This window comes from Balaenoptera acutorostrata, chromosome 20, assembly GCF_949987535.1.
Source record: "Balaenoptera acutorostrata chromosome 20, mBalAcu1.1, whole genome shotgun sequence".
Classification (NCBI taxonomy): Eukaryota; Metazoa; Chordata; class Mammalia; order Artiodactyla; family Balaenopteridae; genus Balaenoptera; species Balaenoptera acutorostrata.
Window position 1 is genome coordinate 50,816,909 of NC_080083.1, and position 14,650 is coordinate 50,831,558.

The 14,650-nt window shown below is 55.5% G+C and overlaps 1 protein-coding gene across 11 annotated transcripts in view; it reads left to right on the top strand.

The window, feature by feature from the left end:
• B3GNTL1 (UDP-GlcNAc:betaGal beta-1,3-N-acetylglucosaminyltransferase like 1) overlaps positions 1 to 14,650 on the top strand; it is a 116,586-nt gene that overhangs the window by 99,053 nt on the left and 2,883 nt on the right. For 6 of the 11 annotated variants that reach the window (XR_009006370.1, XR_009006372.1, XR_009006371.1 and 3 more), the window contains 3 exons: positions 5,182 to 5,473; positions 5,922 to 5,996; positions 13,052 to 13,156. Coding sequence is in view for 5 of the 11 variants with exons in the window: in XM_057536568.1 (XP_057392551.1) it covers positions 5,182 to 5,473; positions 5,922 to 5,996; positions 13,052 to 13,132 (448 nt within the window). In the remaining 6 variants the exon portion in view is untranslated. Of the gene's footprint in view, positions 1 to 5,181; positions 5,474 to 5,921; positions 5,997 to 12,098; positions 13,157 to 13,879; positions 14,344 to 14,650 lie in introns of those variants that run through there. The other 5 variants (XR_009006374.1, XR_009006373.1, XR_009006375.1 and 2 more) reach the window with 5 other exon arrangements.

The window sequence follows — 14,650 nt, forward strand, 5'->3', positions numbered from 1 at the left end:
GCCGAGAAGCGCCGGGACACCTGGGATCCTCTACAGAGCTGAGAAGTGCCCGGACACCTGGGATCCTCTACAGAGCTGAGAAATGCCTGGACACCTGGGATCCTCTGCAGAGCTGAGAAATGCCTGGACACCTGGGATCCTCTACAGAGCTGAGAAATGCCTAGACACCTGGGATCCTCTGCAGAGCTGAGAAGTGCCTGGACACCTGGGATCCTCTGCAGACCTGAGAAATGCCTGGACACCTGGGATCCTGTGCAGAGCTGAGAAATGCCGGGACATCTGGGATCCTCTGCAGAGGTGAGAAGTGCTGGAACACCTGGGATCTTCTGCAGAGCTGAGAAGCGCCTGGACACCTGTGATCCTCTGCAGAGCCGAGAAGTGCCTGGACACCTGGGATCCTCTGCAGAGCCGAGAAGTGCCTGGACACCTGGGATCCTCTGCAGAGCCGAGAAGTGCCTGGACACCTGGGATCCTCTGCAGAGCCGAGAAGCGCCTGGACACCTGGGATCCTCTGCAGAGCCGAGAAGCGCCGGGACACCTGGGATCCTCTGCAGAGCCGAGAAGCGCCTGGACACCTGGGATCCTCTGCAGAGCCGAGAAGTGCCTGGACACCTGGGATCCTCTGCAGAGCCGAGAAGCGCCTGGACACCTGGGATCCTCTGCAGAGCCGAGAAGCGCCGGGACACCTGGGATCCTCTGCAGAGCTGAGAAGTGCCCGGACACCTGGGATCCTCTACAGAGCTGAGAAATGCCTGGACACCTGGGATCCTCTGCAGAGCTGAGAAATGCCTGGACACCTGGGATCCTCTACAGAGCTGAGAAATGCCTGGACACCTGGGATCCTCTGCAGAGCTGAGAAGTGCCTGGACACCTGGGATCCTCTGCAGACCTGAGAAATGCCTGGACACCTGGGATCCTGTGCAGAGCTGAGAAATGCCGGGACATCTGGGATCCTCTGCAGAGGTGAGAAGTGCTGGAACACCTGGGATCTTCTGCAGAGCTGAGAAGCGCCTGGACACCTGTGATCCTCTGCAGAGCTGAGAAGTGCCTGGACACCTGGGATCCTCTGCAGAGCTGAGAAATGCCTGGACACCTGGGATCCTCTGCAGAGCTGAGAAATGCCTGGACACCTGGGATCCTCTACAGAGCTGAGAAATGCCTGGACACCTGGGATCCTCTGCAGAGCTGAGAAGTGCCTGGACACCTGGGATCCTCTGCAGACCTGAGAAATGCCTGGACACCTGGGATCCTCTGCAGAGCCGAGAAGCGCCGGGACACCTGGGATCCTCTGCAGAGCCGAGAAGTGCCTGGACACCTGGGATCCTCTGCAGAGCCGAGAAGTGCCTGGACACCTGGGATCCTCTGCAGAGCCGAGAAGTGCCTGGACACCTGGGATCCTCTGCAGAGCCGAGAAGTGCCTGGACACCTGGGATCCTCTGCAGAGCCGAGAAGTGCCTGGACACCTGGGATCCTCTACAGAGCCGAGAAATGCCTGGACACCTGGGATCCTCTGCAGAGCTGAGAAATGCCTGGACACTTGGGATCCTCTACAGAGCTGAGAAATGCCTGGACACCTGGGATCCTCTGCAGAGCTGAGAAGTGCCTGGACACCTGGGATCCTCTGCAGACCTGAGAAATGCCTGGACACCTGGGATCCTGTGCAGAGCTGAGAAGCGCCGGGACACCTGGGATCCTCTGCAGAGCTGAGAAGTGCCTGGACATCTAGGATCTCTTCCATTGTTCCTGAAGGTTCACGTACATGTGTCCTCACCTTCAGCTCCTGTGAAGCAAGGTAACGTGAAGGCATGTCTGTGATGACCCTGGTGGTGACCTCCTGCTCCCCACCCATGGTGTGGCGGGTGCTCATGTATCTGGGGGGCCAGGCAGCCAGCCAGACGGCTTGCGCCACACACACCCTCATTCTGTTTTCATGCGATAATTCTTTTTTTTTTTTAACTTTTTTATTTATTTATTTATTTATTTATGGCTGTGTTGGGTCTTCGTTTCTGTGCGCGGGCTTTCTCTAGTTGCGGCAAGTGGGGGCCACTCTTCATCGCGGTGCGCGGGCCTCTCACTATCGCGGCCTCTCTTGTTGCGGAGCACACACTCCAGACGCGCAGGCTCAGCAATTGTGGCTCACGGGCCTAGTTGCTCCGCGGCATGTGGGATCTTCCCAGACCAGGGCTCGAACCCGTGTCCCCTGCATTGGCAGGCAGATTCTCAACCACTGCGCCACCAGGGAAGCCCAGATAATTCTTTTATGTTGAGACTTTTTCTCTTTTTGCAGTGTGAGGCTTTGCCACCCACAAGGTAAAAGAGGTGATCTCATGTTAGTTTCTGTGTTGGATTAAAGTCTTTGAGCAGCAAAACCTCACAGAGCAACTAGCGCTAATTACACCCTCAGGCTTGTCAATAATTGATTTCCTTCAAACTCTCTCTCAAGAAGCCCTCTGTTTGAGAGGCTCCCTGAATCGTGACCTTTGCATTTTAAATTGAGAATGATTAGCATTTATATCATTTAACAATTTTCACTATGAAACACTTCCGACAGCCAAAAGGCATAAGGAATCATCTTTAAAACAAAAAGTTACCCATTTCCCCAAACCTCCTGCATCTCCCAGGTTCCATTTCGTGGTGTCCTGAGTGGGATGTTTATTTGCCATGAGATCCATTTCTCTATACTTTTACCACATGTGATGTCCTCTAAACAGTGTGCTTTCCCTCTTTAAAAGTGTGATGTCGGTGGCAACGCTCTGCCTCATTCTTCCAAAGTCACCATGCTGCTCACCCTCAGGGCTGAGCTCTGTGTGGTGACGTCGCTCCTCCGTCTTCGTCACCGCGTGGACCTTCCTGCCGTCCTGCTGCTGAGGGTCCACACACGCCACTGCTCCCCGCCCCCACCTCCGGCCCGCTGCCTCCTGGTGCGGTGCGCATCCCTGACACTGCCCTGCTTTCCAGAAGGTTCTGGAAATGCCGACCTGTGGGTCTGAGGAAACCTGTGAGCAGCTCCCACACACCCAGCTCTTGGTGGAGCCTCCTCGCAGGGCTAAGAGTGGCATGAAGGACACACCTGGGCTGTTCTCCCGAATAAATAAGAACTGAGCAGCACGGTGGAGAAGGGGACCTGCAGGACAGCGGCAGCAGGAAGGGTCTCATTGTCCACAACACGGAGGTATTGGTGGCAGTTTCTGAGTTGTGTGGTGTGTCCTCAGACCAGAGACCAGACTCCGGAGGCACAGGGAGGGCGCAAGGCAGGGGCTGTACCCTCAGGACCCACAGTCCCTCCAAATCCACTCCGCGGGCGGTGGGAGGTGGGGGTCAGCTCTGTCCCTCCCACAGGCGCCGTTTCCAGGTGAGGCACCCTGCGCTGCTCAGACCCGGCCCGTCACCCCTGCGTCTGGTGGTCACGCTGGTGCGGGCCCCACACTGTCCTGGTCCCTGAGCATTAAGTGGAGTCCTGGTTGGGCCATTTCATTTCCTTGTGTCCCTAAAACCTTTGGGCATTTTTTTGGCAGTTTCATTGAATTGTTTATCAAATTGAAGAGAGTTGACTGGATAAGAAGAGAAGCAATTAAGTCACAGAAGCAGCCAGACCTTTTGCCAACAAAAGTAATTTAAAAAGTAGGAGCCAGAGAGGAAACCGTGGAGCAGAGGGCGAGACCTGCCTAGATGTCTGTGGTCCCTTATCTCCTGCTGCCCCTGTGGTGGTAGGCGTGCCTCCTGGGGTCCCAGGCAAGGCCTGGAGCGTGGTGCAGGTCCTGCTGCTGGTGGGGACCCGGGGCCCACCCCATCTCTTCCTTGCTGTCAGGGTCTCATGGGTTTGTCAGAGCTCACTTGCAGGAAGTTCAGTTGTTTTGTTCTCAGAATTGTCCTTCGTTTCTTGGATGCTGCCAAAGCTGCGTGTTGAGTGCTGTACCTGGTGGTGTCTTATTTGGGCTGGAGTGTGTCTAGCTTGTGCTAAATGGCCCAGACTGGGGAGTTATTCACCTTATTCACCTTTGCAAGCCCCAGTACCCCCCGCCCACTGAAATTATGGCTGCTCAGCACAACCCTAATTGAGACATTTCAAGTGGGACGTGGGTGGACCAACCACAGAGGAGCCCAGCAGTCAGAGCCCACCCCTGGGCACGCGGACACCGGTGCCCAGTTGCATTAGAGTGGGCATCACTGTGTTGTGTCCGTGGACCCCACGCCCTCACCTGGAGGAGCTGCTCCCCTGAGGTACCTTGTGGGACCCTCAAAGCTGGTCGCCACGGAGAAGGTGGCGGGGCAGTGGCTGCTGAACCACGGGTTCAACACTTGCCACACAGAGCCCCAGGCCAGACACCAAGAAGGAGCTGAACCCACACTGTAGAACGTGGGGGAGCTGCAGCAGGTCTGCACCTGGCCTAGAACAGTAGGTCTTGGGGCTCTGTGAGAGGGTCCACGGAGGGCACTTCCAGGTGTAAACTGTGATTTTATACAAGGGTGTGCCACCCTTCCTTACGTCAGAGGTTTCTCTGGGAAGGAAGACCCGGGTCAAGTTTGGTCCACTGTGTACCTGCAGAAGCTCCCCCTTAACCCTCCCGATTCTTAAGTGATGGTTTCACACCTGCACCTTGGGTCCTGTCCCTGTGTCCAACCACTGGAGACAGCTGACATGCTGTTCTCCCCGGGCACTGGGCCTCAGGCAGCTGCAGGCCCCAAGGGCCAGCCTGGACCTCAGGTCTGCATGCGGCAAGGGGCCAAGGGAGGGGGTCCCACCTGGGGAAGGTGACCCCGCCATCTCCACAGCTTCCACAGGACACTGTGGCCCCTTCCATGTGGCCGCTCGAGGTGGGCAGTCACGTCCAGGCCTCTCTGATCATGTTTACCATGGTCGCAGGTGCCAGACATCAGCGTGGCTGGGTTTCCCTCGGGCTCCCCAAGCTCTGTGCCTGGTGTCCCGCACGCTTCTTGAGTGTGTGGACGTGAGCTCAGCACATCCGAGGATCCATGGAGGCCGTGAGGGCGGGCGAGGGGCGCGACCTTCTGGTCCTGGCCTCCTTGGTTCAGTCACTCAGCCAACAGCTGCAGCACTGCCCCAGGGGCCCCAGACCAGGGGGACTTGTGGGCAGGCTCAGGGGTGGCGGGAGGAAGGCCTTGGGCGCTTGGAGGCCCTGCCCTCCTGGGTCACGACCCCCCACCCCCCATCCCCCACAGGACCACCATCTGGACCCACCGCGTCCGCTTCCTGGAAGAGTGGGCCCTGCCCCACTGGGCAACCTTCACCATCTGGAACGCGGGCCGGCAGGGCCGCCGGCTCTACCGCAGCCTGACAGCAGGGTCACGGTGCAAGGTGGGGCCCACCCCTTGTCCCACCCCTCCCCCATCCAGCAGCACTGCCCCCACTGCCCCTGAGGCTGGCGTCCTGGGTCCTCCCCAGGTGGTCGCCTTCTGTGACGTGGACGAGAACAAGATCAAGAAGGGCTTCTACTGCTACGAGGACTCTCAGGTGCGCCCCCTCCCCACCGAGCCCCACGGTCATGCACAGGGGCCGCCCACACCGCACTCTGGGGCGCCGTCCTGGGCCTTTTGAGTAGACGCTGCCCAGAACCTTCCTCCTTGGGAAAGGCCATCTGGGCCCAGACAGCTGCCAGGCCTGGCAGATGCAGCCCTCAGGCTCCTGGGGTCTCCAGGACCCCAGAGGGCACCTGTGCCTGCCCCCACTTGCCCCTGTCCCTGCTGGAAGGTGCTCCTCGCAGGCTTGGGTCTGTCCGCTGCCCACCTCAGGTAAGTCCTGTGGCAGCCATAGGCGGTGGGTGGCGTTGCTGGAGACCAGGTCCGGCCCTGGGTCTGGCCGTGGCCCGGGCGCCTGTCTGAGGGCATCGAGCTGTGAGCGGGGTAGAGGTGGGGGACTGGGGAGCAAGGTGGAGCAGCCTGTGGCCCTTCTCTCCTCTCAGGAAAGGCCCAAGCCCCGGGTCCCGGTCCTGCACTTCCGAGCCGCACAGCCACCCTTTGTCATCTGCGTGAAGCTGGTGAGTGTCAGGCTGGGGCATGTGTGGCTGGGACAGTCCCAGGGTCAGGAGGGTGGTATGTCGTGTCCACCAGGAGGCTGCGGGCTAGGACGGGAAGTGATGACCGCCGCTCTGGGGGGCCAGGAGAGTGATCCGCATGGGGGCGGGGACAGGAGACAACAGGGCCACCTCCAGCCAGGCCTGGGGTGTCGGGGGAGGTGGCGGCGATGGTGCCCCATGAGGCAGGTTGCATTTCCCATGAGAGCTGCAGGGGACAAGGCCGCCCAGAAGCACCTGCGCCGGCCCTGCATCCCCCGACCCCCACCAAGTGACTGCCGTCCCAACGGTTTTCTCCATCACCCCCTTGCCTTTTCTCCCTCTTCGCGGCCACGCAGGACAGGTGCTCGTTTCTCGGCTCTAGGCCCGACGCTGGGGTCCTGCAGCAAGGCCTGTGTGCTTGAACTCCCTCCTTCCCTGAGTGGGTCCCATTTCCTGGCGTACAAGTTCCCACCACGAAGCCTGCTGGTGGGCTCTGGTGATGGGGACGTCCTCCTGATTTTGGAGCCCTCACCCCCGCCCTGCTGGCCTGTCCATCTCTTCTCCTTGGTTTCTGGGAGCTCTGCATTGAGTGGTGCTGGCCCTTAGTCGACTAGTGTTTAGCAGATGTTTTCTCCCAGCTGTGACTTGTCCTTTCACAGGTTCTTCCCAGAAAAACTTAATTTTATTTATTTATGCATGCATGCATGCATGCATGCCTGCAGCGCCGAATCTTGGTTGCGGCATGTGGGATCTTTTAGGTGCGGCATGTGGGCTCTTTTAGGTGTGGCATGCGAACTCTTAGTTGCGGCATACCTGTGGGATCTAGTTCCCCGACCAGGCCCCCTGAATTGGGAGAGTGGAGTCTTATCCGCTGGACCACCAGGGAAGTCCCGTGAAAAACTTATTTTTAACACAGTACATTTATCAACTTTTCTCTTGTGATGAACACTTTTAGTGTCCTCCTGTTTTGGAAATTCCTCCCCGTGGTCAGAAAGATAGATTGTCACAAATGCAAATATAAAGTGTCTTTAATCCACCAGGACTACAGGGCCCAGGTCAGCTCATGTGGGGCGGGGCTGCCCCAAAGGGTCCTCAAGAGGCAACAGTAGTGGCTGGGTGAGCAGGTCCCTGTGCTGTGCCACTGGGGACGTGGGATGACGCACAGTGTGTGGGGACACAGGCCACTGCTTCCAGCAGTTTCCAGCCTCTGAGGTTGAAACCTTGGTAACCAGGGTGCCCGGCCAGAGGCCTTCCTGGAGGTGGTGGCTTTAGCAGAAGGGAAGCAGGTGCATGTTCATTTGCCAGCATTCACCAATAGCAGTGGGGAACCAAGCAGGACGTGCCTCTCACCCCACATCAAGTGCAGACTCTCACCAAGCCTTGGGCTCAGGGAGCCTGCAGCCCCTACACACTTTCATAGCGTAGGTGGCCTATTCCACGTGTATGTGGAGGGCGCCAGAGAAGGGGAGAGCCCTTCGTTGGTGGCTGGTTTTAAGATCCCAGACCCCCTTCTGCACTGACTGGCATTACTCTCAGCTTCTAATTGCGGTTTACCGTGTGGTCCAGGCGCCTCCACAGGGGCCCCACCAGGCCAGCGCATCCTGATGGGGAACGTCACCTCCCTGAGGCTGTGCTCCCATGGGGCCCGAGCTCAGACACGGGGGACAGCGGGCGTTGTAGCGTGTTGGTCAGGTGGGGTCGCATGCAGGACCGGAGCACAGGCTGGATGTCCCGATTCTGCCCCTCGCTTGAGGTGCCACTTTGGAGAAGTCACCCAACTGTCGGGAAAGCGGGCGTGAGAACAGGCTGACCCCAGGAGCCTGGCGCCAGGAGTGGCCTCAGGGTCCCAGCTGGTCCCTGCGTGGCCAGGCCCAGCCCTGAGCTCCAGCCCCACAGAAACTGAGGCAGTAAAGGTGTGGTTTCCTCTGTTCAGTTGGTGGAGACTTTGCACGGCCACGGGTGAGCTGAACACTTGGGCCAGAACACAATCTCATGGGCACAACAGGCTTTGTCAGTTTGAAGAATGAGGCCGTGTGAAAATTCAGGTCAGATTTCCACGTGGAAGTGTTTTCAGTTCTCTCGGACGCGGAGCTGGGGTGGAATCACTGGTCTTAGGGCGACTTATGGCCCCCCCCCTGCCGCCCAAAGGTTCCAGTTTCTCGTATCCTCGCCCACCTCGTGACGTGTGTTTGTTCGTCACGGCCATCCTGGTGGATGAGTGGCTCTCACGGCGGTTTCCATTTGCGTCTCCCTGACAACTGAGGACGTGGAGCATCTTTTCATGGGCTTATTAGCCATTTGTCTGCCTCCTTTGGAGAAGTGTCTGTTCAAGTCCTTCACCCATTTTCTAATCGGGTTGTTTGTCTTTTTGTTGAGTCCTGAGAGTTCTCTTTATTTCTAGACTCAAGTCCCCAGTTGGATGCATTGGCAAATGTTTTCTCCCATCCTGTGGGCTGTCTTTTCATTCTCTTGATGGTGTCCTTTGATGCACAAAAAGTGCTTAACTTCGACAAAGTCCATTTTATCTATTTTTAATTTGATTTCTCCTGTATTGGGTGTCATGGCTAAGAAACCACCACCCAACCTAGGGTCATGAAGATTTACCCCTGTGCTTTTTTCTTAAGAGTTTTATGGTTTCAGCTCCTTCATGTAGGTCTTGGACCCATTTTGAGTTGATGTTTGTGTGTGGGGTCAGGTGGGGGCCAGCTTTGTGCTTTTGCAGGTGGCTGTACGCTGAGTGTCCCAGGGCCAGGCAGCCAGGTGGCTCCAGTCCCAACGTGTCACCTTGAGGTTTTCTTCTGTTTGACTGTTTGCCAGCTTGAACCTGCATTATTTAACTATCACTACGTAACAGACTACAAACTTAGCCTCAAACGGCACAGGTTTACTACCTCACGTTTCTGTGGGTCAGAAGTCCAGGCACCACAGGTGGGTTTCAGCTTCAGGTGAGCGTGGTGGTGTCTGCCACTGATGATGTCTCAGCAGGAGGCCCGCCTGGGGCAGATCTGCTTCCAAGATCTCGTGGTCGTTGGCAGAAGTCAGATCTCCAGGGTGTTGGCTGAGGGCCTCAGTGGTTTGCCAGCTGTTTGCTATGCAGGCCCCCCAACCATGGCAGCTTATTCTGTGAAAGCCAGCAAGGCGCAGGGTCAGTAGCAAGACACACGTCACACTAACGTGTGACCTAATCAGAGAAGTGACATACCAGGGAAGGGGGTTCCACGGGATGTGGGTGCTATGAGGCAGGCTCATGGCCATCTGGGGCCTGCCTGCCACAGGGACAGACCCACTTGGCTTTGGGTTTCTTGGTTTGAAAGCAGTTTCCTGAGAGGCCAAGACAAACAATGTTCCAAGTTGCCAGGAGAATTGGATGAATGATTATGGGGCTGCAAGGAGCAGTTGTAAAATGAAAGTTTTAATTCTACACAAGTGATACCTAGCTTTTCAGAGATAGGCTCTCTTAAGGGTCTACTTCTCAGGGACCTGAAGTTGCCACGAAGGGAACACCCCCACCCATGCAAACCCTTCCCAGAGAGCAGACTTTGGGTGGGAAGGAACCCATCCCTGTCACCCACTTTGTTTCCTTGGAGGGTCTAGAGGTAGAAACACAAGGTGTATGTGATTTTTTTTTTTTAACAAACAGCAGCATGTTATACATACTTATTTCGCTTTTTTCACATAATAGTATATCTTGGAGTTAATTCCATATAAATCTGCTCGTGCCACCCAACTGTGTTGTTATCTTTTTATGAAGGAAACTTTCCAGCACATTTCAGCCAAAGCAGCCAGCCCCAAGCCCCAACTCCCCCAACCTGGGAGCGAGGCAAATTCTAGCCTCATTTCTTGTTTCCTGAAAAGATTAAAAGCTAAAAAAAACTACCATAATACCACTATGTCACCCCAAATTTCCAGATATCCCATCAGTGTTGAAATCTAACTGCCTTGTAGATGTGTTCTATCTTTTCACACTTGCCTGTTGGAATGCAGACCCAGTGTGACCTTTGTCTCCCTCACTTTCTTACGTTTGTTGACGAAACCGGCTTGTGGTTTATTTAACGTGTTTCCCAAGGCTCAGGTCCAGGGTCTGTTCTGCTGGCAGGAACACCTTCATCGCTGGCTGCAGGAGCTTCTGAGGGATTCATGTACCTCACTTTAAAAATATCTGCATCCCACTCGATTACATGGATGTGTCATACATTTATTAACCAGTTACTTATCGATGTACCTTTAGGCCAGTTTTAGTGTTCACCATTAAGAATAATGCTGCCGTGGATATCTTTATATGTGCATAATTTTGCTCAAGTGGCTACACATATGGGATAAATGTCTGAAAGGTGCTGGTCAAAGAGTGTGCCCGCTATCGGTCGTGAGACCAGCCATTCTGTCCCTGGAGGCTGAGCCAGTTCACACACCCAGCCCCCACCATGACCCTTCTCCAGCAGTGTGACCAAACCTTCCACCTTTGCAAACCACAGGTGAAAAACAGTAAGTTTATGGTTCCAGTTGGCAATGTCATATTGTAAGGAGGGCATCTTTTCACATATTTGTATTCATCTTTATTTCCCTTTTGGTACCTTATCCTTTTCATTGGCCCATTTCTCTGTTGGTCTCTCAGTATTTTTCTTTATACAGTAACAGAAACAAACTACTGTCTGTGATGTGTTGCAGATTTTTCCGTGTCATTTAACTGAATTTATATCTTTTGCCATTTAGAAGTTTGTTATTTGGATATAATCAAATTAATTTTTCCTTTTATGGCTTTTGGGGGTTTTATTCCTTCTAAGACCATCATTTCTCACTGTGATATTTAAAAAAACATGATCCAAGTCTGGTCCTCAGACTCCTGTTTTTTCCTCATATTTTTGGTACAACTGGAATTTATTTTGTTATAAAGATTATAGTAGGGATCCAGACTTTTTTCTTTCCATTTGGATCCTCAGTGGTCCCAACATCATTTGGTGAGAAACCCACATCTTTTCCAGTCAGGAAATGGCATCTTTGTGTGTTGGGTATGCATGTGGATTTGGAGCTGTTTCTGGAGTCCTGGCCTTTTTCTACTCAGCTGTCATGCACCATTACTGACTATAGCTTTATGATGTTCACCACTGAGTAAGGCTAGTCTTCCTTCATTATTCTTTTTAGAACTTTTCTCACGTTTTTCTTCTTTGAATAAACTTTATCGTGAATTCTTAACACCTTCGGAAAATGGCCTAAGTGTGGCCCACCAGCTGCTTCTGTAAATAAAGTTTTACCAGAACACAGAGGACGTATGGCCACAAAGCCGTAAATGCTAACTATCTGCCCTTTAAGAAAACTCTGCGGCCTCTGTTCCAGAACCTGCCGCACAATTTAATGGGCGACATGCCCTCCCACAGCGCCGCCCGATTCTGTACTTTCTCCGCTAATCCGTTTGGCGCAGAGTGCATGTCTGTGGTCCATGTGACAGAGTCGGCTGTGTTTCTGTGGGTCCGGTCTCCTCCACGTCATGCTTGAGGCCTGCTCTCCTCTTCCCGTTGGCGCTTCGGGACCCAGCTGTGGGCATCACACCAGAGCTTCTCATGGAGGGTCCTGACGCTCTTCACAGGTCGTGGGGTGGCCACGTCTTCTGCTTCGCTAGACAACGCCCAGGAGGCCAGGCCAGGGGACACGCCCAGAGGCAGGGAGGGAGGGGTCCCTCTAGGCCTCGTGACTGGATGGTGGGGCTCATTTCCATCTGATCCCCACTGAGGCCAAGACCTTTCCTGCCTCTGTCGGGCGTGTGGACTTCCTGTCTCCTGGTGTTTCTCATCAGCTTCTCGTCCGCGGGACCGTGTGTCTTCTCCTGACCTGAGGAGTCCTCTGTGCCCTCTGGGTTCTAGTCCTTGTTGGTTTCATATCTGACCTTTTTAATTCTCTTAAGGGGGTGTGTCCACTCATGGACACATGAGTACCTTCCTGGTGGCCCCTCTACAAGCCCAGGTCTGTGGCTGGGCTGGCCCTGAACCCACGTGTATTTCCTTTGAAAACTTGGAAGCAGAGAGATAATGGGAGGAGAAAAGGGGGGCTGAGAACGGACAGCAGGTAGAGGACAGAATGTGGAAATTTCAGGTGTTTTCCAGGTAGAATGGTTTTCATTTAAATACTTCTAGCAAAGCCCCGGTAACAGCAGTAAGAGGAGCAGAAACAGCCCAGGACAAGGGTGAGTCCCCGTGTTGGGTCCAAGGACAGACGGATGACACCCAACAGGAAGGAGTGTGGTGGTCAGGCAGCCCCTCCCACGTCCTGGCAGAGAGGCCCCCGCTTTGCTGGTTATGGAGGCAGGAGGGGACCTGGCAGGTAGCGCTGGGACGAGGGACAGGAGCCTGCAGATGTTTCCCAAAACCCCACCGTGGCCCCGCACGGGAGGGCGGCCGAAGCACCAGTGCACAGGGCCAGCTGAAGAGTTTGGGGACCCGCCCCCAAGTCTCGCACCAACAAGGGTACAGGGAAGACGTGGGTGGGGCCTGCCTCCTGTCTCGGCCTTCCGGGTGGGTATTGGAGCAGGAGGTGGGAGGGGCTCTGCCAGCAGCTGGCTGTTGGGTCGCAGTTTCTGTCCCCAGGGCCGCCTCCCACCTGTGGCCCTGGAGAGACCATGGGGGTGGGGCGGGGGGGGCCACCACAGAGACCCCAGGATCAGTCAGGACAGGGGAAGCTGGCTCTGCCCTGGACCAAGAGATGAGCGGAAGGGACTGCCCATGAGAGCCTCACCTCCTCCCCCGAGTCCCTGTCGGGGGCCAGCTGCCTCCTGTGGGGAGGGGCCGAGGCCAGGCTGGGTGGAGGCACCTCAGAGGACCCCCTGCCCCCAGCCTCCCTGGTGACCTATGGGACATTGTGGCCAAATGCCAACAGGTTCTCTTCTGGCACTTTTCTCCTTCTAGCAGTGGAGCAGAAGTTCATAGTGGACCACCTGACAGGCGGCCACAGGCAACCCCAAACCCCAGGCCCCCAACGGAGGCTCCTGGGGTCCCCAGTGCAGGCCAGGGGAGGCCTGGATAGAGCCAGACCTGTCGCTCCTCCCCCAGGACCTCACAGGGGGCGCATTTGAAGACAATCTGAGGTCACTGAACCTGCAGGAGGGCCGGGATTTCCTTCACTTCAGCTGACGGACCCATGGCAGCTTCTCCCAGGTACGTACGAGGCCCCCAGCAGCCGCAGCCCAGGGTCGAGAGCAAGTAGGGAAGGATGGCCCCGTGGCCCCCAGTGGGGAACGCGCCTGGTGGAGGGTGGCACCCAGATGCCCCTCAAATCCCCTTCACCAGGAGGGCGCGTCTTAGTGTTCTTATCAGGTGTGGTTTACATGTGGTAAAGCACACAGTCGTGAGCACAAGCCGTGAGCAGCTCCTCTGCCCTCGGGGAGTGCGTGGCCGCACAGTGCACCCTCCCCAGAGAGCCTCCCTGGCGTCTGTGGCAGACGTTCTAGTCACTGCACGGCTCCCCAGCGCCTGCCGCGTTCCCAGCTCCGGCCACTGTGCAAAGTCTGGTCCATGTCTGGCTCCACCCATGTGGGGGCCGCATGTGTGAGAGACACGGAACTAGACAAGGCCCACCCCGCGGACAGGGGCTGCGTGCTCACGGCTTGTCTGGCGGGGAGCTGACCCCTCACCGAGCGCAGCAGAGTCCTGTGGGCGGGCGGAGGGGGAGGCCCCGCTGTGCCTGGCGGGGGGCCGTGGGCGTGAGCGGTAGGGGAGCGAGTCTCCTTCTCCGACTGGTCCTAAGTTGGATGTATGGCTAGAACTGGGGAAGCTGGCAGTTGTGACCACGCCCTGGCCATTGGGGACCAGTGGCTACAGAGTTCTATGCTGAGACATGGTCTGGAATCGTCCTTTGTGCATTTGGTCTCTCGGTCCCAGGAGGCCAATGGCTTGTCCCTAAAGGTGACGCACGGCTGCTACCCCCGGGGACCTGTCTCCTTGATCCAAGAACAAATCATCGATGTGTTGAATCATTAGTGCCATCAATGCTGGAGTTGAGTGATGATTCCCACTGATGGGAGCCCTGCCCTAACAGTTCATGTGAACAAGGCAGTAACTCCTGGGTCCGAGGAGGGTCGGGGGCCTTGAACAATCAGGAGTGGCCTCATTGTGGAGTCACGTCTGAGTCAGAATTCTCCGCCTTGGTGATTTAAAAGCATCGGGGTCTCTGCATGTAGAGTCTCGGAAGACCCTTCCCAAAGCACACGAGGTGTTGGTCAGAGGCAAGAGGATCAGTGTTCTGGCCACAGGACTCCAGGACCTTCTAAAAATGCATGTTTATTTTTATACTGTATGCTACTATTGTCCATTAAAAAAAAATTCTACGTGCTTTTAAAAATCTACACATTAGCCATTATTCTTTTTGTTACATGGTCGTTGTTTATTGTTTTCTCTGCCCAACATTCTCTCTTGCACCTGCATTCACCTGGCAGCAGGAAAATGATCTCTTAAGCTTTATCCACTAGAATCTGCCCCCAGAATCTGCCTGAAGATATTTCTGTCATCACAGCTGGGAAGGGGGTTTGCTACTGGCATCTAGGTTGTTGCTAAACATTCTGCAACACACAGGACGGTCCCCACAACTAAGAAATATTCGACCTCAAATGTCAACAGTGTCAAGATTGGAAACCAGCAGTGGCATTAATGAGA